At 44.2% G+C, this 22,551-nt stretch overlaps 1 protein-coding gene across 1 annotated transcript in view; it reads left to right on the forward strand.

Annotated features, from left to right (window-relative positions):
* Window positions 1–22,551, forward strand: part of ADGRV1 (adhesion G protein-coupled receptor V1) — a 1,990,932-nt gene that overhangs the window by 1,873,300 nt on the left and 95,081 nt on the right. Inside the window, exon 87 of the mRNA XM_085632468.1 lies at window positions 13,973–14,094. Within this exon, the coding sequence (XP_085488594.1) occupies window positions 13,973–14,094 (122 nt within the window). The remainder of the gene's footprint in view (window positions 1–13,972; window positions 14,095–22,551) is intronic.

Below are 22,551 nucleotides of genomic sequence, written 5' to 3' on the forward strand. Positions count from 1 at the left end.
ACGCTGGCAAGAAGGCTCGTTTCTTGTTCAGCTTTCTGTCCCCCCTTCAGCTTCACAATACAGGAGACTCTCCCCTCCTTTTCAGATGAGACATCTCAAATGTCGAAATTAACCATCCTGGGGCGGTCGACTTTTAGCATAATATAGGGGAACTGTTTTTGTCAAATTAAAAAAGTATGGGCAGTCGTGCTCCTCAGATGCCGCCCACTTTAACCTCTGCTGGCGGCATACAGCGCATCAAATCACTGTGGAATGAATTCAACCCGCGCACACCTCTAGCCAATCGGGTACTTGTTGCTGAGCCTAAGTTGTCTTCTTCCAGAGTTGACCACAGAGGGAGAGGATGAGCATAGAACACTTCCTTTGTTCTGATGATGCAAAGCTCCTGCCATTGGCCACACCTCAGTAAAGTTGATACTTCCTTCCAGGTCAAAGGCTGGTCTGCCCAACTGGCCCCGTTTAGCCTCTGCGAATGAAAACCAGACACACCAACATCTAACATGAGCTGAGCTGGGAGGGAATGATGGCTGTGCAGCTCAGGAATAATGCAGAAAAACAGAGCAGACAGTGATACCTTCACCAATAGCATCACTTTGTGATAGCACAAACTCTTGAGAATAGGCACACAGAGGTGATCTTTCTGTTGTTGGCACACCAACCTCATTTTCACGCTTCACACTACTCACCTGCACTAGACAGGGGGAGGTGATAGTAAAAACGACAGGCCCTGACAGAACTATACAGATTTACCAGTGAGGTCTAGTAGGCACCCACCCAAAATGGGTTGAAGGTAAAAAATCCTGTATCCGATGACTATATCATCAACAGCTGCCACCAATCACTAGTCCTGTCATGGGCTGTATTTGGGGATAGTGGCCAGTCACTCTAGAGAATTACATTGCTGGATGGTGAACAAAACACTTATCCAAAACATTTAGGGTATGTGTCAGCTAACTAAGGATATATATCTTCTTGTCAGGACAAATGATGAAGTCTGGAGCACGCTGGTACACTGTGCCCTCACCAAGGAATTTTAACCTTGCCGTATTCTTCATATTTTTAGCAGGTGTATTTTTATAAACACTTTTAAATGCTTTTAAGCTACTGCAAACTTAAGACTCACTGTAACTCAAATATGAAGTTTCTGGTGGACATTTCTAACCGCAGACTCCATTCCTTTTGAATCTCGCAAGGCACTAAACGGAATTTACTAAACCCTGCAATATATCTCACGCAGTGGCAGGGGACAACATTGCCCTTCACAGTGACACCATTTTTACTCTGGATGTAATGACACAGAGCCACATTAAGGCAACTTCCCTGCTGTCAGAGCCAATTTCGGAGGGCCACGGGGCCTGCAGAAGCTACTGGGCCCAACCGTGGTGGTTAAGACCTCTTACTCCTCTCAGGGCTTGACCTACTATGGATCCCGTTCAGTTGAGCCAAGCACCCCTTCTGCACTTGACACTCAGTGGGAGCTGTGTTTGAGAAATCAAGGCTCCCTTGGCGGGAGGTAGGTACAGGTCAGCCAACACGATTCAAAACTCAAAATGCAAGTAATACGAACAATAAATCAATGTCCAGCCACATGCTTGCTTTTATAGTAAAAAGTAGTATTTTATTTCTAATTTTTCAGATGCAAAGAGATACGACATTCAAATGCAATAACACAATTATCCTTGAGGTCGGGGCTCTAGTAGTTGTCAGGCCAATCCCTGTCCCACCCTTCATCGTGTAATGTGTTCAGGGTCATACCCCATTCACTGGTGGCTCCATCAGGGAATGCAAACTATTAGGGCATACTCAAGTTCTCCCTCCTGCCCTTTTAGGAATTAGCAAAAAGTTTCTATGGTGCCGCAGCACCATTAGCAGCTTTTCCACCTGGGCTCTAAAGGCCAGTTTCAGTCTTACCTTCTCTGGCGGTAAGGCAGTGTTCAGCAGTGCAGAAAGTGCCATCTCAGAGGTCACTCATAAGTCCTTATCCTGTACAGCGATGTGGGCTGCTCACGATGGACGCAGAGGCACTCGGCAACATTGCTGGTTGGTTTCCAGTGCTCTGAGGGGCTCCCTGATGCAAAAGGTAAGTGTCTCTTCTCCCTAGCAGGGAGGGTGGGGTCTGCTCCCTCCAGCCTGCGCCTCGCTCTCACAGGGCACACTGGTTTTGGCAAGCAGGCAAACAATGGTGCTTCAGGGCAGGCGATCCTTGTGTCCTGGGTGATGTCCTCTCGCGCAGCAGGGAGACGAGCAGGCCCTTTGCCCCAGTTCTGGTCACAGGCAGAAATCTTGCAGAGCTTCCTCTTCTCACACAGCGAGTCTGGCTGCTTGGCAGATGACACATTTTTTGGGACTTTCCATTCCTATAGTCTGTCCATATACCAATTGTAATTTAGGGTCTGTGTCTTTGAAGTTATATGTTGGAGTTCGGCCTCTTTTGAAGTGGGCACTTCTCCTTTTCATCTTCTTTCATGAAAGAGGTCTGTCACAGCAAGCACAACTCCCATGCTGATTGTCCACAACATAATTCAAGGGAGTGACCATTATTACATCTGGATGTCTGCCACAGTGCATCACGGGGTTAATCCCAGAGCCCCGGTCCTACTCTTTATAATCCTCTTCTCAGCCACATCTCCACCCCTGAAATGTGTCCAAGCCCTGGCTTGTGGTCTATCACTCAATTAAAGAGCTGTCTTTTGAGATGCAGAGGGAGTCTCTTCCTTCCCTCCAGTGTGCCTCCCCCCCAGCTCACCAGAATGGAGAATTACACAAATCTGTCTGGTGAGATTCCTCTCCTTTTCATGAATTAACCAGGCAGTCCTGGGCTTTCCAAAATGGAACCCAGGGTCCTCCATACAATGTGCCATTGCAGACACACTCACTCAGTGCACATTCATAGAACACTCTCTGTTCAGCTCTAATACCGTTATGCATTGTACACTCGCATGTATTTATGAATCCAGCACACACACTCAGGCTGCACACACTGTTCCTCACTTAAGCTTTTCTATCTTTAATGACAGTGTGTTTGTTTGAAATACATGCACTGCCAGCAGACATACTCACATTATTTGAGCACTGCACAACTCTTCACCGATCATGTATTGTACTTCACGCAAGCACACATACACCCAGCACATGCGACTCCTGCACATGGACTGCAGAGTAGCAGATCTCTCATTTACTGTATTCCTTTCAGGCATACATACACCCAGCACATGTATTACCTACACATGTATTGCATAGTTCTGCTTCATCCTTGTACTGTACCCTTCCTAGGCACATATACAACTAACGCAGAGTCACCACTCCTGTGCTATGCAGCACTCCACATCTACCTGATATAGGCTAAGGGTGAGATAAGCATACAACATACAGCAGCAGAACTTTTAAGAAGATGAGTGACACAGAGTAGAAAGGTCCTGTTCACTACTACTGTATGTTGCCACCACCCATCTCATGCTGCATAACTCCTGGTGAAGGGGGACACCTTCCACCATTATGAGGGCACCTCTCCCAGTCCGACATGAATGCAACCTGCAATACAACTCCAAGTCCTGAAACAAATCCTGCTTGATGCCTCCAAAGGCCATCAGAGAGCTGGAGTCCAAACTATACTCAGATTTATGCAAGAAAAGAAGTTAGTATGGCTCCAAGTCACAAGGTCACTCTAGGTCCCATTCACTGTCTCCCGGTAAGTACAGGATGAAGTCGAAACAAAGTTGAATTCAAAGTGCTAGCACAAGAGGTCTAATTGATATTGAAAACCTTCCCTTTGATCACATTCCAGAGAGAAGTTGAATAGTCTGTGCACCAATTGGCCAACTCCAGCTTCTGTGTCTGAGTTTGAACTGATCCCGCCTATGGAGCTGAAACACCCTGAATTCCATGGCCCTTCCATTACTTTGCCTTCAACAAAGCTATGTTTCTGCTTTTCAGTCTGGTTCCGGATCCCTCTAGTGCACCTTATGGCCCTACAAATCTTTTGAGGCACCCATTTGGACTCCTGCCAGCAGTGCTTAACGCATCTGTTCAGCCTCAGCTGTGCTTCCTTTGGTGCTGGGCTGCACTCTGATGCCTTTACCCCAGGGTCTGTTTGTTGGCCTCATTCCCACTGCCACACCGACTTCAGCTGTGCAAGCTCTGGATCTGGTCCAAAGCTCTAGTCATTTATCCTGAGCTAAATTTTTCCAGAGTTTGTCATGTCTCCCTAAATTATTACCATTGCCCAGCCCCAGATGAGGGATAACTCACTTCCTGTTCCTTTGCCTCATAGAGTGTAGTTTAGGATGATGGAAGCCATATTTGGTTCTGACAGCTTTTACATGATAAAGATGGTGACAAGGAGGAAGATAATTTTCTCCTTCTCATTACACTTTTGCCTTATATCCTGACCTTTGGAATGCCATTGGCTTTTATATCGCAACAGAGATTTAAATATATTCGCCATATGGGATTTCTACAGAGGAAAGTGCCTTCTTAGCGGTAGTTGGTCACAGGGCCTTTGAGGTCTCAGATTTTCTGTTGCCCATAGTGGATACTAAGGCAAACCTGTTAACTGAAATCCTATGGCCTCCCCTGTTTCTGTAATGGTCCTTAACCCTCACCCGCCACATATGAGGCAGTAGTTTACCTGCTATAAGGTAATTATGACTGTTTAGCAGCAAATAATATGAATAAAAGTGTGTTTTAGATATCTTTCCTTTTTTTTTTAGAAAACCCCAGCAAACAACACTGTACTACCGGGGCATTAACAATTGTAAGATCGTTCTAAGAGGTCTAGCCAGCATCTGTAAAAAGAGGACAAACAGTGTACATTTACATTCCCTTGTATGAAGGTGCGCTCTCCCTGACGTCAAGAGCCAGCACCATCATGCACAAAAAGCAACTCTAAAATCTACACATTAGTCGCAACTTTGTATGCTTGAATACACAACAGAATGTCTAACTTGTACATTACATCCGTCGACAAAAAAGTGTTCCAGAGGGACATGTGTAAATAAATAAATACCTTTTAAAGTACCTTTCACTCCTCCCACATGAACATAAGGGAACACTGTTTTTATCATCTGTTTGCAAGGACCAGGGAACGGAACTCTCGGCCAATGCACCCTATCACATTTTACGTTGACAAAGGATTGCATGAAACTCTTGAGTACAGCACTTCACCACCTGCACTAACAGAGTGGAGTTGCTAGCAACGAGATAGCCACATTTTGGGATTAAGATGAGAGCAGTGACAGATATAAAACTGTTTGCTAATACGTCTATGTACTGACCCCGCTTGTCTCCCCTGGGTTACAGGCAGATTTCACGCCTGTAAACTTTCATTAAAGAATAGTAGCGAAAGCACGAAAGTAGAATATTCTTACCTGAATACAATGCAGAGTAATCACTATATAAGGAATCTGAGCTACGAAAGGTCCTGATGAAGGCCAAGAACCCACACGGGCAAAAATGGCTGAAACATGTTGATCACTTGCGTGTGATGCCAAGGACTAGTAATGAATCCAGACAACATCACTTCATTCACTTTTTAACATTACCCCTATCCCTCTCCACATTAAACTCCACTTGTTAAGTTATGGGAGGCAATTTTAATCTCACTGCACAGATCCTACCAGTATTTTCCACCGCATACATTTTCTTCCCAATGGAGACGTTACTTATCTGGAGAAGCGAGTACCCAGATGCGGAAACAAATGATGACGTTATCCAATAAGTCCACTCAGAGGAGTTGATTTATACTTATTTATTTATTTTTTATTTATTTATTTATTTGTAAGGTTTTATAGAGCGCGAACAAGACCCTTGCGGGTAACAGAGTGCTTAACAGTCAAATAGAGTTTTTATACATCGAACACAGGGAAATTGTAACATCTGTACAGAAAAAAAAAAAACATAATGCCAGAACACAATGAACAAATAAAACGGGTGATAATTACTAGATGAGGGTTTCTGAGATAACACTTGAGAGACTCTGCCATTAAGAACGGTGCGATCCACTCTCCTATTGATTTACGACAAATGTAGCTGCTGATCAGCACCCAAAACCAGGAGCTCAAAGGCATTTTCCAGCAACATGGGTATTGGATCCTAGGTTTCTGGTTAGAAAATCTTGGCACACTGAATGGACTTTTTTTCACCATCTTTATACTCAAGTTGCAGACAGTCCTTGAGTTTTCCAGCTGCTTAGTAGCCCTTGATTTCTTCTCCTAATTTCAGCAACACTTCTCTGTCTAACCCAATGAGGTGGTCTATAGAATGTTCTGGGGAAACCTTACAGTATACATCTTCTGTCTCAGCTCTTGCTCTAAGTCTCCATCTTAGCTACCATGAAAGTATGCTGATACAAAATGAAACCCGCGTTAGTTGTACCCAAATGTACTATTTGCAATCTGTATGCCTCCATTACATACAAGCAGCACGTGCAAAAACAATATCTTGACACCCAGAGTGCAACACGTGCAATATACATACACCTCATGAATTGAATTAGAACCCAGTCATAGGGACTGGCAGAACAAATAAAAGATGTGAGAGAGGCTAGTAGGTTGGTCTCCTAGGCAGGTAGCAGGGAAAAGGGTCTGTGCTGCACTATAATTACTTTGCTGCCATGATTGCCATTTCTCTGCAACCCAGACAGATGACAGTAGTCACTCTCCACAAAAAGGTGTGTTCTCCTGTCCAGAGAGACCAGCCTGAGTATCCCTCCAGATATGGAGAAGGCACAGTGCACACACTTGAACAAGTCAAAAATAATAACGGCTTACTATTAGAACTTTAAGGCAAAGATACATGCTCTTCATAACCATGCAGAGGATCTTTCTCTATCCTAATGCAGCTTATCTTCACTGGTTGGCAATACAAGTGTTCCTGTTTCTTGATCTAAACACAACATCTTTACAGGCCTTGGCACACACACGACCAGTACATTCAGCCTGCGACCCCATTGTTTTGTGCTTGAGCTTTTCTTTTGGCAAGATTTTTCTGAGGCTTCTCGATCTCTTGGCCTTGTGCATTCTGCTAGTGCCTCATTCCTGTTGGCATATATGGGCCCTGCAGGGGAAATGGGTGAAATACTGGAAATGCCTTTGTCACATGGTTACATTAGGCCCAGGTAAAAATGCCATTTTACATGCTCACGTACTTAAGTTGCCTTCCCCCCTAAACACAATGGTATTTGACACACATTCATTTGTGTGCACATACAAGATAATATTCTTCAAACACAGTTTGCTTACACTGTAGGACCCCGATCAAAACACCTTGAACATTCTGTACAATGGCTAAGTTGATCACTCAAGATGTTGGTGTTTATTTTGGCCGCTCGGCGACAGAGCTACTACAATAGAATGAACAATAGCGGCCCGACTGGGACTTTGACATGGTAACATGGATGATGTTATTATATAAATTACATTGATCATTGTTTAGACAGAGAAGCATTTCAGTGGCAGTGAGCGGTCGACCCGTGCCGATATTGCAGCCCAGCGGATTTCTGTTTACCTCATGCGAGGGATGCTGGCCAACTCTACAGCAGAACATGCATCTTGATAACACTTACCCACAGGTAACAGGGACTTAGATCACCCTACAGGGATTTGGCAGATTCACTCATCCTAGACATGATAGGTTAAGATACGCTAGGTAGGAGTATAATATATTACAGTACTTGTATGCAATGATATTTTCTCTTTAATAAGCAAAGTGGTTGAACTGTTTATCTTTTTCACCATTCTCATAATACTAATCAGATTATTCTGTTTCCTTCTATTAATTATTGTGGTGCACATTTTTTACTCAAGAATCCCAGTGCTTCAATAAATATTGAAATGCTCTGTATTTCCTGTGTATCCGTTTGTGGTCTTAATAAGTAACTAAGCTCAAGGATTCTAGATCTGTTACTGAAATTTCCTTGGGGAGTCAGGGCTGAGGTTACACATTTATTTATTAACTAGTAAGGTTAGGGGCACAGATCGTGCACTGGGAGCTAGCAGAACTTCAGCCAACATACCCGGATAGTGTGCATGGAATCAGTCTCACACAGTTCTGATGGTTATGCTGCCCTACAAATGCACAGTTTTTCTTGAGAAAATATAAGCCATATGACACCTTTCAGACAATATCCTTATTTCTTATGAAGAAGCCTGGGACCTTCACTGGTGGTTGGCAGATGCTAACTTGACAGGTGTCAGCCCATTCACCTTGCCTCATCTATAGGCTGGCCTCTGATAGAGCAACCTTCTGGAGCTGCCTGCCATATGTCTGGCCACCAAGATATGCCTGCTTTCCATCAGGGACACAGCTATTCAGATTCTGAAGAACAGAATGACTGTCATGTGGTACTGCAACAAGCACGGTTGTGTGGGTCCCATGCCCTCTGTCTGGAGGGTCTCATGTGCTTATAGTGGGTGTATCATCATAACATATCCATAACAGTCAGTCACCTGGTGGGCTCCTTGCAAGCTCAACAGACATTATCTTGCCAATCATGATTGGCATCTTCTCCGAGCGATGGCACAGTGTGTCTTTTCCTAGTTGTGTGTGCCGTTAGTAGAGCTGTTCACTACCTCTGAGAATGTGCATTTCTCAGCTTTTTGTACACTGGAATTTCCTCCTCAAGGCTCTCTAGGAGGCATCTTCCACCTATGATTGGACTTCTGTCTACTTTGTGCATTTCTGCTACTGATTCTTCAGGGCTTAGAGAAGGCCAGGAAGGACAGAGTGCAACTTATTCTGATATCCATAGACTAGGCCAAGAGTGTCTGGTACTCCAGTTTGATGAATCTGAGCATATGCCCTCCACTTCATATGTCTCTTCTTGAGGGTTTGCTTTCCCAGGAACATGGTAGAGTTCTACACCTGAATCACCACAATCTACACCTCCATGAATGGTGATTAAGCAGAATTAATTGTAAGGATTGGAGCTTACATTTGAAGATATTGTATGTTATTTTAGATGCTTGCTGCCTGACACCTGCAAAGCTCATCTGTTCAGACTGCTGGTCTTTATTGGACACCTGGTGTAAGGAAAGACTGGTAGACCCTCTACAGGCTACGCTATCTGATGTCCTTCTGTTTCTTGTACCTGTGGCCTGGCAAGGGTTTCCTCTGGGCACTGTTATAAATTTTGACCTTTCTACATTTACCTTTTCAGCCGTATTCAAATAACCTATTGTGATGTGTTTCTTAAAAGGGCTCTCATATATGTTTCCCCAATCCATTTATTATGCCACAGTGGGACCATAATCTGCTATCTGATGTGCTCACCCTTCAGCCTCTGAAAATTTGCACCCTGAGACTTTTGACTCTCAAGATAGTACTATGTATTTGCTACCACATCTGCATATCTTGCAAGTGAGTTGCAAGCATTGTTTTTTTGCTGCCGTATAACACCTTTTATTCATGACAAGTTGACAGTTCAGACTCTGGCATTCCTTCCACCAAAAGTGATATCTCCATCATGTGATTCAGTCCATCACACTCCCCATATTCTTCTCTCCATCACTTTCTTCTATGAAGGAGGAGAGGCTACATTTTTTGGATCCTAAGTGGGACCTTACTTAGTACATTGATAGAACTAAGGTCCTACCGGTTGAATGATCAACTTTTTGTTGGATTTGTAGATGCGAAGAAAGAGAAGGCAGTGCAGAAACTAGCCTTCTCAAGGCAGATTGTCCTTTGTATTGTCTTGTGCTGTGCTGTAGCCACGTAGGAGTTTCCAAAGAACCTTTGCCCTCATTGCACCTGGGCAAATGCTGCCACTATGGTATTGCATTAGCTAGAGGCGTTCTGATTTCGAATAGCTGATAAGCTGCTACTTGGGCTTCACCACGCGTTACTGCATTTATTTTCATATACGGATAGAGGTCCATCTTGCCCACTTGCTCCGGCAGGATTTCTTGGTGTAAAGTCCACTCCTCACACCCACCACCTTTGTGTGGAAACTGCTTAGGTATTGGTACTAAAGATAAGGAATGTACAGTTAGAAGTAGCCATCAGAAGAACAAGTTATTTCCCTCTGTATTAATGCTCTTTCTGAGGGATATTCCATCTAACCTCAGATTCCTCACCACCTGCACACTTCCCTATTCTGAAGAAGGGCCTTTTTGTATCCAATAACCTACACTAGATTTTGCACATGGTGCATTACCTCAATTAGTCAGTTGCTCCATGTCTGAGGGCACAGAAACTGCCAATGATAAACTGATTGGTGCCCCTATGTGGCTCCAGGTTGTCACACACATACATGGAATGAAGTTGTGGTGGAGCTCGATGGCACCACCTACCATCATACAGGTGCTATTGTAGACCTTTCTGGATCCTCTCTGCTGCAAGGGGAAATTCCAGAGGCGAGTAAATTGTTGTTAGTGTATTCACCAGAAAGAACATTTCCAAAGGTAGGTAACTTTTTCTTGGCAGTCATTGATTTTCCACAGAAAATCATCATAATGTTTTTTGCACGCATGATTTGTTAGTAATCCATTGTATTTCTTAATAATATTATGATTTTCATAAATAATTTGTTTGCTGAAACACTGTCTCATTTACATGCTTAAAAAATGTTATGTAGGATGGCATTCTGTTAGGCCAGAGGTGTCAAACTCAAATTCATCGGGGGCCGCATCAGCAGTTTGGTCACCCTCAAAGGGCCGGTTGTATCTGTAGGAGTATGTGTCCACTCTTTATTATCATAAATTATTGTCACTGCATTCAATTATTACTGTTTTTTGTAATAATATCCAAAGTTTACCGCTCAGACTTTTAAGCAGAATAATAAGCAGACCCCCCCTAATAAGCAGACTCCCCCTCCCCCCCACATACATCATATGTACTTACAGTACAGGAGAGAAGGGTTCAGGCAGCCGTTGGATCTGTCACATCACAGGATGGCATGCGCTCAATATAAAAACAAGTGGAGGTTTCCTCAATGCATGTAAAGTGGAGGTTTCCTGTGTAGAACGCTAGAAGGCAGACGTTCTCTGGCTTGGAGGCTGCCGCGCAATGCGCTGAAGAGGCGGCCGCGCATGCGCTGAAAACTGTCCATAGGTAGACTTAACCAAAAAAGAGGCAGTACAAATGTTTGCAAAGGCCTCACAGTAAGTTGTTGCGAAAAAACTCTGTTAAATAGTGGCTCATGCGACTTCTTCAAGCTACACCAAGATACGTTTGCTAACTGAGTTTACAATAGCAATCAGAAAAGCAATCAGTTTAAAAAATAAATGGAGTGAAGGCAACCCGAACACTAACCCTCAGGGTGAGGAACAGGACAGCACCCCTCTATTTCCTGAAACAAGGGGACACGGGGGTGGAGGGAGAGCTTACCTGCGTTATCCAAGCTCCGGGCCGGGGGTCACATAAGTTCCTCCTCCTCGGGATCCTGCGTGCGGGGCAATCACAGCTCGCAATCCAGGAAATGAAAAGGGAAAGCTCAGCCGAGCCAGCACCTGGGGCGCGGGAAGGCGCTGCGCGGGCGGACGGGGCAGTCAGCTCATCTGATCTAGTTCAGTGGCAGCCCGGGGAAATCTCAGCGCAGCCTTCCCTGGCAGCGCCGCTGGAGGAGTCCGCTTGTCCGCCCGCGGCCAGCGCCAAGAAGCTAAACAACAATCCACACAAACAGTGACACACTGTGGCTGCCTGGGCTGCAGAAGCCGAGACCAGCGACCAGGAGCCTGCGGAGCAAAGGGGCAGAGTTAGCGCCGGCTGGGGCCCTGCAGGGCAGAGGGACGCGTGCTGCACTCGCTGCTCCCAGGGCTGCTGCACCTTCCTGCCCGCCTCCTGCCCCTCCTCCTTTCACTCCTCTCTCCGGTGCGTGGTGCGCTCCCAGCTCCGCACGAAGGACAGCGACAGCAGGTCCCCCTCGGAGCTGCAGTTACATTCTCCCCAGTAACATGGCGGCCGGCCTGAGGAGCGGGAGAGGGAGGGAGATGGGCTGCCACGTAGCGGGAAGGAGGGAGGGAGGGGGGTCAAAGGGAAAGTGCTCGCGTCACTCCACCCACTCCTCTCCCACTGAGCAGCACCGGCTGAAATGATCGCATCTCTCGCACACTTCAGGGAGGGCTGTAGTATATTACAATAATTACAAGTTTGGCTGGCGGCCGGCGGCGGCTACACGGGCCACATGACGAGGTGTGGCGGGCCGGATTCGGCCCGCGGGCCTTGTGTTTGACACCGCTGTGTTAGGCCCATTGCCAGTTAATGTATTTAGTGCTGCTTGTCACTGCTAATCTTACAACAGAGTGGTTAGGCTGCCTCTTGCTGTGATCTGTTTTTTAATCATTTTTAGGGGAGTGTGTTTATAGTAGGAGAGATTCATTGTACAGTGTAGCCATTGAGGGTTACAAGATGTAGAAGTCACATACCGCCTTTACTGGTAGGTATTATATGGCAAGAGTGCATGGTCGGGAAAACTGCAAAGTCACGATTAAAAGGTAATGCAGTGTTTAAGGTTGTCTGTGCTAATAAGGTTTTATTACTATCAATAAGAATCTAACCCATGCCTTGCAGTTTGCATTGAGCTCCTTGATGCTGGTTAATAGCTCACTGTGCTATATTAGAAGGATTGCAACTTAGGAAGTGCAAACAACAAAAGGATCTTCGTGTCAAAACCAGTTACCCACTTACTTATCTAGATAAAATACTAAATCAGTTATCTGCATGTTACCTGATATGCAACTGGCACACTATGCTTCTATGCTACTTTATGAGTCAAAACTATGACTAGACAAAACACAGGTCTCTCTAGCAAGTTCTTTAACCACCAGAGTAATTTCACAATGTTACCATTGCTGGACACACAAAGATCTCTGCAGCAATTGCCTTAACACTATATGATATTTTAGATTTCAGCCTGTTTGCGGCCAGTTAACTAAGCCGGAACAGATTTTCCTTGTTACTAATTGCTTTGCAGCAGACTTTTATTAAAATAAGTGTATATGTTGTCTGTCAGACTCTGTTTTTCAAATCTCCACACCTCGCAACCACACTCCCTTCCTTTTACCACACCTTGACCCCCAAGTTATGAGTTTCTGGAGTAATTTGTTTCCAATTTCAGCACTGAGTGTACCTAGAATTGTAGCTCCTCACTACCAAACACACTAGTCATGATAAAGTGTATGTTTTTTGATTACTCAATACAGAGATTGAATGTGGCACAGGGCATTTTTCTTTCAAGCTACACCTATTGTGATGAATCATCAACCTTTTTGAGGAGAGGCCTCGTGTTTGGCACTAAACTGCACATATTTGCGTGTCCTGAATAGTAGGCAGATATGTGGTCTGAGCTGCTGACTTTAGAAATGGGGAACTAGTTTGAGTCCTGGGCTTGGCACAACAACATGTGTTTCTGGTCAAATCACTTAGTCTCCCTGTTCCAACATAAACTATAAACAACTTGTAATGTAATCTCTGGTGTGGATGTAAAACGCTCTGATGCCCTTGGACCAAATTCGCTGTATAAAAAAATTAAACAAAAATAAATACAAAAATACAGCAGGGTAAAGTAGGGTTGCAGCTTGAGCATAAATATTCTTTCAACACAAGCTAATGCATGCTTATTTCCATCCTTCTAAAGTGGCTTTAGCAAGAAGGTAATTGGCTCCGAAGGACTTGGTATAAAGGCGGGTTTCTTGCTGTATGAAGTTGCAGACTACGACCTTGTAGGTGAATAATGTTTGCTGTCTGCGGGTTGTAGGGGGTTTGGATGTTTATGTGTTTAAGGAGTGGTCCGTTTTGCTTGGCGATGTCTGAAAGAAATGAGACCACACAGAGTCAAAGGTTGGTGAGCCATTTCTGCACCTGGGGACTTGACATGTGAAGCACATTCATTAGTGGAATGTGCACCAACCGCGGCTTTCTAGGAAGCGCCCCGAGGTTGCAGAAAGGTACTTTTGCCTCTGGATCAAATGCACTGTTTATATTCACAACATGTAGCTGTGTCCTCGTTCCTAAATAAAAAGTGTGATTTAATTTTCAGAGATCCCTCTGGTCTTGTACTTGTTCGCTCTGATCTCGGTCACATGGCTGTGGGGAGGACTGCACATCTCCTACCGACACCTGTGGATGCTGGTTCTGTTCGTCATCTTCAACAGTCTGCAGGTAAGAAGGAATCCATGTTGGTTAACCCCAGGGATGGTTCTGCAATTAGTAAGGAGTAATTGACAAGTAACAGAGTCCCTGAAAAATGGAAATTACCCAAGCCTCTACGAATTGTACAATTTGTAAGTATAGTTCCCAGCTTGTGTGTGGGCTGGAAGACACTGAGGGTCAGCCCTTGGCTCTCTTTATTCACTCTCCTCAGGGAGAAGCTCTAAATTCTATTCTTGTGGCAAATGATCTAAGTTTTTTAAACAATTATGACTGCAATTTTTCCTCACAGGACCCAACCTTCATTGTTGGTGGCAAGGTTAGCTCCATCGATTTCATACTAATGACAAAAGGCCTGATTCACAAAAGTAAACTTAGACCAAAAGTCTGAGTTTAGACCAAAAGTCAAAGTTTAGACCTGAAGTCTAAGTTTAGACCTAAAGTCTAACTTTACTTCCACTAAAGTTAGACTTTTGGTGTAAGTTTAAACCAAAAGTCTAAGTTTAGACCAAAAGTCTAAATTTACTACTACTAAAGTTAGACTTTTGGTGTAAGTTTAAACCAAAAGTCTAAGTTTAGACCAAAAGTCTAAATTTACTACTACTAAAGTTAGACTTTTGGTCTACCACGAGGGGAAATTAAATAAATAATTAATTTTCCCTCAGCATTGTCTGCCACCCACCCTCCCTCCCTCACACACACTTTATTTCTTTTGAAATGTGCCTATTCTGGGCATTCCAACCTCTTGCTGTTGTTGCAATACTTGGGAATTGTTAGAGCGAATTCAAAGAGTGCATCTTAAGTATTATGCTTTGTAGCCTGAAATGGCCCATGCCCCAAGTCTTATTCACTTACACAACAATTGTGCGGATCTAGATGTAAACTACTTTTATTGTATGCTTGCAATGTTCATCTGCCTTCTGAAAAGATTAACATTTTCTCTAAGGAGTCCTATAAATGTCTTCTCATTGCTTCCAACCATCAGAATAACCAGATCGTTGCATCGGTTGGTTACATAAATACATCTAAAAGGTTTTTTTTTTTGCGATGTTTGGTATTGACTTAATGCCCTGCAGTGCGTACAATATATGCCATGCCACGTGTGAGTAAAGGTTGCCAGTTGTTGCTGCTGGGAGATTCAGTGTGCTGTCTACTCTGTCCACCTCTGCCACCAGCCCTCAGTACATCTCTAGTAGGCTGACCATATCTTGGGCCTTGCTACCCTGGTCCTCCTGGGGTCACGCTTCTGTGCTTCTACATGATGGGAGAAGATCGGGCGACAGAGAATCAGACAGAGAGTGATAGAGAGACAGGGGCAGAGAGGTAAAGAAAGTAAGAGCCGTTTATCACTGCTGGGCTGCCTGACTCCTCTGCTTTGCCTGGGCGTCTGTGCCTCCTGGGCTATTGCTCCATCCTGTGCATCTTGTACTGGGCTCCTGTTCTCCTGCTCGCCATCCAGAGAGAAAAAGCAAAAAACAGAACAACGACATTCAAGAGAAGGAAGAAGTAGCTGCACCAGAAGGCTCTTTAATCTGGCCAAAGATGACCATGGTACTGCAGGGGAAGACGGGCATCTCATCAAGCAAGAGCACAACCAAACAAGGTGTGCAATACTGCTCACAATTCACTTGGGTCATTGCAGATTTACAAATGTGCCACACAATACCAAAGTTGCTGCATTGCGTTAGATGGCGAGAGCAAGACAGCACCATACGTACAAAGGTATGGCGCTGTCTCTCTCCCCTGCACTGGTTCTGTTTGAGCCTGTCTTGCATCACATCCCCTGCACTGGTGCTCTTTGAGCCTGTCTAGCATCACATGCACACCTTTGAGCTGCTGTGCAATAGTGTCTGCATTATGTATAGCATAGCTTTTGTACTGGAAATCTACCCTTCCAGTACAACATCCTATGCATACACTAACTTTAACACGTTTAATACATTGCATGTGTGCTGTACAGTACAGCACATATGCAATGTAGGAAAAGTTTGGAGAAATAAAAGTATTTCTCCTTTTTAATGCCTGTCTCGAGAAGGCATTATTTTTTGGCACAAAGTCCTGTCTACCATTATTACTAGGTAGGGCTTTGCATCAATTCCTTGAGTGGGAATCCGCGTCCACTTCAGCTGATTTTTGAACCATCTGCCTCATCCTGACTCACTCGTTGAATGCATATTGAATAAATATTGATGCTACAAATCGCAAAAGCATACACCCAGCCAAGAGCATCTTGGCACTAAAAGTCTTAACAAGGTGCCTGAATTATATAAGGAATTGTCCCAAAAAAATAGCCGAATAAAAACGTTTTAAGATCCTTCTTGAAACTAACACAAGAAGGGATACTTTTCACGGACTCGATTTATGTATTCCAGAGCTGGGAGTCATCGACCACAAGATATCTGCCGTCTAGTTTAGATCTACGTAAATTAGGAAAAGAAAACAACATGGCGCTTGGCGAATGGAAACTCCTTGTTGGACTGTATGAGGAAAACAAGCAAGCAGAGGCAGTCTTTCCAGACTGCAAGCAATCTTGTGCATAAGGGATAGGACTTCGAACGAAATCCTCTGCTTTATTGGGAGCCAATGTAGACTCCTGTGTGTTGTGTTAATGTAATCCCGTTTTCATAGTCCAAGAATTCCTTGTACTGCATAATTTTGGATTAGTTGCGGTTGGACTAAGGCTACAATCAGAAGACTTACAGCAGGTTACAGTAACCAATTTTCGATAACATGTAAGAAGTGACAACCTGTCTGTGCAGATCAGCAGATGAGGATCCTAAAGCGTTTAAAAAAAATTACGTTGATAAAAGAATAAGGAAGTCAATGCCTTTATCTGGGGGAGCATGGATAATTGTGAGCCCAAAAGACCCCCAAAAGATTTTATAGGCTTCACTGGTAAAGGCGCTGTACACACATCGGTATTGCTAAGATCTCTAACCCATCTTTCAGGGTTTGGGCCCACCAGTATGAGTTCTGTCTTACTTGCATTCAGCTGTAAGACATGTTTTGACATCCAGCTCTGGATTACTAGAGGTCACTTTGGCAATTGCCTTGCTATACTGGGGGAACTTTGATAAATCCAGATGCTTATCACGGTGTCACCCGCGTATGAGAACATGGCACAAAAACGAGCTTTAATTAGGTCAATCAAGGGCTGGATGTAAACATTCAAAAGAATGGGAGGCAAAGTCAAGCCGTGAGGTACCACACAAGATCTCCATTGCACTTGCAAAAAATGAGAGGATCAAACTACTACTTAAGTACAATTCAAACGAGTGAAGCTAACCATGACAAGACTTACACCTTTATTAAACAATTCCCTATTCAAGTTAGTAACGTGTCAAGATCCACCATATCGATAGCTGCAGACAAGTTGAGAAGCAGCAGAGATTCCGTCTCTCCTTAGCCAATAGTGGTCCTTTTTTCCGCAATACCGAGAGCCAGGGCAGTTTCTGTGCCTCCACCTCCTCAAATGGCTTAGAAGTTACTTTAGTTCTAAGTGAGCAGAAGGTTGCCATACCTTCTCAATGAGTTTGCTAAGAAGAGGCAATAGCGAAATTGGCTGAAACTTTGCTACATTGATGCAGCCCAAAGTGTTCTTCTTTAGTAAGGGCTTTCCAATTCCCTTTTTACATTCCTCTGGAACCATTCCAGTGTCCGGTGACAGTTTTGTTATGGCCCTTATTGCAGATGTTACCACAGTGTAAACAAAGGTGTTCAAAGGTCATCTGAGGAATCTGATTTTGTTTTAAAAAGCACGGATTTGGTTTTCTCCAGATCACGAGTAGTAGTTTGACCGCTGAAGATTATTCACAGACATTTATAAACGAGTCGTAGCTTCAGTTTCCATATAAAGAGAGTTCAAGAAACCTTTATGAATATATAATATCTTTTTTTACAAAATGGACGGCCACTTTCTCACACAATTCTGAATCAGCAAGGATACTTGTGAGGAGAGGCAGTTAGGTGACGTAAAAAAAGTGAAGTAAAAAAGTGAAGTAGTCTTAAAAATGGAACTGTTATTTGTAAATGTTCAAATCTTTCTTAATAAGATAAGCGCTATTTGCGTTCTAAACCCTTTGTTTTTAAGCCCTCTGTAAACCATAGGTCGAGGGGTCAGATTCTATATTTGGTAGTGACATATATTATAAGGTAGGAACTGGTCCAGATCCTCCTTCAGTGAGTCGTTAAAAACACATAAGAAGAAAATGCATTTGAGTGGTGTGGTTCAATCCTGTGTTTAACATGGAGATAGATAATACCTTCAGCTGTTAATAGAATTGACATTTTTCTCAAGGGCCAAAAGGTTCTTTCCACTTTGTTAGAATGATTCACCAGCTCTACCACTCGAAGTGGTGGGAACTGCACTGAGTGGAGTCTTGGTGGGTGCTGCCTCAGCATCTTTTCCAGGGTTGAATCCAAAATCTCCCCACAGGTTAGGTCCAGTCCACTCATCCGACAAGACATCACTGCAAGTGCCAAGATGAGCTTGATGGCCATAGGTGCTGGTAACAGAGTGCTGCACCCTAACAGGCCAGGGCTGAGGAATGGACAGACTGGGTGCACATTCTGCCTGCCATGTCATTGAAGGAGCCGGGTTCCACAATCTAGATTTACTCTGGAACCCCAGGCCGGAGGAAAATCGTTAGCCTGTCAATCATTACCATTCCAGTAACTATGACTCAGAGGAATCATAAGCTTCCAAATAAATTTAGTTAGTTTATTACAAAGCCAAGAACAGTTGGACATACAGGCACCTCAAGACGATGGTGTAGAGGTACATTGGAACTAAAACAAAGCCAAACCTATGGGTGAAATGAAGATGGTGCAGCATGCACAGAATAACCAGTTCTAGAATCAGGATATAGAAAATGATGGCATCAGCGTCGAGATTCCCCTTCATTGGAGGTTTGTAGGTATAAAGCATTAGTCTGTCCCTACACCACCACTAAGTGACATCCCTACTTAGCAAGATCCATAAAGGTGTCAGGACATGAAGTCTTCCTAAGAGGTCTCTTCACATGCAGATGGGTCAAGTAGCATAAAGCTACAGAGCTCGCTCTAAGATGCTCTCTCTCTCAAGGCAAAAGCAGAAGTTCCCTGGGCACTGCCCCTAACTTCAATACATGAGCTTGCAGGTAGTATCCAAAGATGCATTGCGACATCACACCATCCAGTCAAGCCACCTCCTTGTATGTAACGTTCCACGCAGCAGCGATGCTCCCAGACTTTGGCTAGATGACCTACATGAGAAAGAACAACAGTCCTTTATTATCAGTATCGCCGTTCAGTGTATCCTCTCCTCCCTAAGCATAACTCCTAAAACAAAGACATTATTCTAGCTAACAAAGATGAATTCTCCACCTGCAACAGAAACGTGAGAAAGAACAAATCCAACATGTACATGAAATTCACTAATGTGTCTAATGCCAGAGCTTTGAGGGGAAAAATACGAAGGGTGGGTGGCGTACTCCACTGTGCCAGTGGAGTTTGCGGAGTTTTACCAACTCCGCGCTCTGCTGGGAACGCGGAGTTGATGCAAAACTCCCACTCTGTAGCTGAGCGGAGTACGCCGCTCAGCCTCTGTGCCAAAAAAAAGATAAATCCCACTTACCTACTCTATGGTGGTGTCTGTGGGCTGTTCCCCACCTCACCATGGTGTCTCTCCTCCTCACCACCGCCTCCTCATTGCCGTTGCTGCAAACCCCTACATTTTATGTCATTTTAAGTCTTGCGTGGACTGCGCATGCTCAGTCCACGCAAGACTTAAAACATAGGGGGTTGCGACCGGCAATGATGAGGACGGCGGTGGCAAGAAGGAGAGACACCACGGCGAGGTAGAGGACGGACTGTAGACACCACCAGAGAGCAGGTAAGTGGGTTTTTTTTTTTTTTTTATTGTAGGTGGGACTGGGGCAGAGCGGAGCGAGTTCCACAGAGTTTTTGTTAAACTCGTGGAACTCCGCCCAGGGTTAAAAAATACAATTCAGGCCTATAGAAATGGGTCATCATAAGAAATGGCACATAGCATCATGAGATTGCACGTACAAAATGAACATTATTATTGAGTACATCTAAATTAACATGTTACATAAGCACATCAAATACATGAATACTTGTCAGCCACAAGTACGAAGTCGGCACGTTAATGTTTTCATCTAGCCACATGTAATTGCAACATTAATTTCTTCACATTCACATTTGAATTTATCCCTAACAAATCACCCTTCATGTTATTACAATACACGTTCTAATGACCTAAGGTTAACACAATAAATGATTATATGCGGGTGCGAACTACCCACGATTATGATGCATCCTTACAAATGAAAGGGCACATTTGCGCTCTAACACCATCATTAGTTGCAAGCCAAGAGGTTACTTGGCGGTGCTGGAGCAGGAAGCAGTGGAAGTGTCAGACTTAAGATAGAATAACAACTTGCCATACAAAGCTCAAATGGTTGATCAACACAAGAGATAACAGAGGAAATTGCTTAGGGGTAGTTGGGGAGTAAGAGAGGATGATCCAAACACTTTTTGGTCATGACTACAGGAGCAAGATAAAAACTCATTTGAAATCAAGTATAAACCACCCTACCTGCCCCCTTCTCAACAGGCTTTTGTGGCTGGTAAGGAGATATCATCCAACTGGAGATGCAGCCGAGGAGGGGAATTTTACTTTGACCTCTGTTAAATAAGAACTCCTTTCCTAAAACAAAGTCACTCTTGTGAATAAATTATATTGCAACCACTACGGGACTAAACTCAGACCTGAACACACATTTGACTATAGACGGCCATACAACCAGAACGGGACTGGCTGTAGCGGGCTTCGGTGTTTCTCCAGGATGCTGGAAGGGTGGGGGCCGGTTTTGTGGCGGTGGAGGAAGGTTTTGTTCCTGGGGGCAGGTTTTGCAGCAGGGCTGCTATTTCAGGCTCCAGCAACAAAAGCAGTAAGCAAGCATTTCCAGCCTCCTGTGGCCAGGCAGTGCTTCCCCAGGTGCTGGTTTGAGAAAATTGCCAAGGCTACTTTGGGTTCCCAGTCCGGCTCTGTGTACAACTCACTCGTCCATGTGAGCATCAGAGCATGCCAAAAGCCCGTCATTCATTCTGCAGCCTTGCACAATAAATGAGCATCCTGCAGGCTTGGGAGCACCAAATGAACTATCTTTTGCTGTTTTTGTGCACCTTTAGCAGGGCAGGCATCATAACGTTAGAGCTGTACTGAACTACTGTTGACTAACTGTTTGCAGTCAGATTCTCCTTTTTTATAAGACTGAAATCAAAATGGCAATCAGATCTTATATGCACTTTAGCTCATGTGTGATCTGAGATGGAAACCCCCTCCTATATGATTCTAATGTATTCTCACATGACTTGGAGCCAAGACTGCACAGGAGAGGGCAACCAGAAGAAAACCAGTCGCGGGGAATGTCCCTTAGTCTTGGAACAGAATTGTATAAGCAACAGCAGGACTGCCCACAGAAAGTATGTCCCCTGTGTTACAATTGGAAACGAGAAAAGGCTACAGTCAGAAAATAGGAGTTGTGGCAGAGTCCAGTCCTTAAACACTGTGGACGCAGAACTGGCGATGCTGGTGGAAGCAGCACTGGTGGTGCTGGTGGAAACAGTAGTGTGGTGCTGTTTCAAGTGTTGGTGATGCTGGCCACTGCTTCAGATTCAGTGAAGTTGTGGTGGCGCCTCAAGTAGATACTAAAGGGCACATTTACTAAATTATAGTGCAACGCAGACTAGCAACCACAGTTTCTGTATCACACTAAGGGGCTGAGCAGTACAGAGCCATATTTACTAAATATGGTCTCCTGCTGCGCTCTTCTGCACTGATGTACAAACAGGCTGCCTAGCGCCATGCACACACCTTTGCACCACAGTCTGCTTGATGTTTTGCAAAGGTTTTGTAGTGGAAGGAAAAACAGACAATATCTGTAGATCTGGCTTTGCGTGAAAACCATGGGTGGTTATGTTTATGTGTCCAAGTACCTCCCATGGAATGCCCCCTTTGTGCAAAATTGTGCAAAGCACTACAAAGCACTATTTGCGTAGTGTTACGGCCTTTTTCAGGGCAAAATGTTTTTGCTATGGACAGTGGATACTTTATCAGGACTTTACATCACTGGGTGGCTTTGCAGCATCGTAATGTCTTGATAAATCTTCCCATATGAGCTCCAGGTCCCACTGCTGTCACATTCGGGATTGCTACCCATGATGTTGATGGTATATTTAGTGGTGCAGTGACTGATATTGGTGTCTCTAGTGTTGTTGTTGATGCATCGATGGTACTGCTACTGGGGATCCTACTGCCACTGTCACTGTAGATACCACTGCCATTGCTGTAGCTCCTTTTATTATGTTTCTCAAGGCAGCTAGTACTCCTCCCCTTCCTCTACCTTGCACGATGCACTATTACTGCTGAGTAAAATGACAAGTGGCTACTTAATTGATGGCTTT

The sequence above is a fragment of the Triturus cristatus genome, chromosome 2_1 (genome assembly GCF_964204655.1).
Source record: "Triturus cristatus chromosome 2_1, aTriCri1.1, whole genome shotgun sequence".
Classification (NCBI taxonomy): Eukaryota; Metazoa; Chordata; class Amphibia; order Caudata; family Salamandridae; genus Triturus; species Triturus cristatus.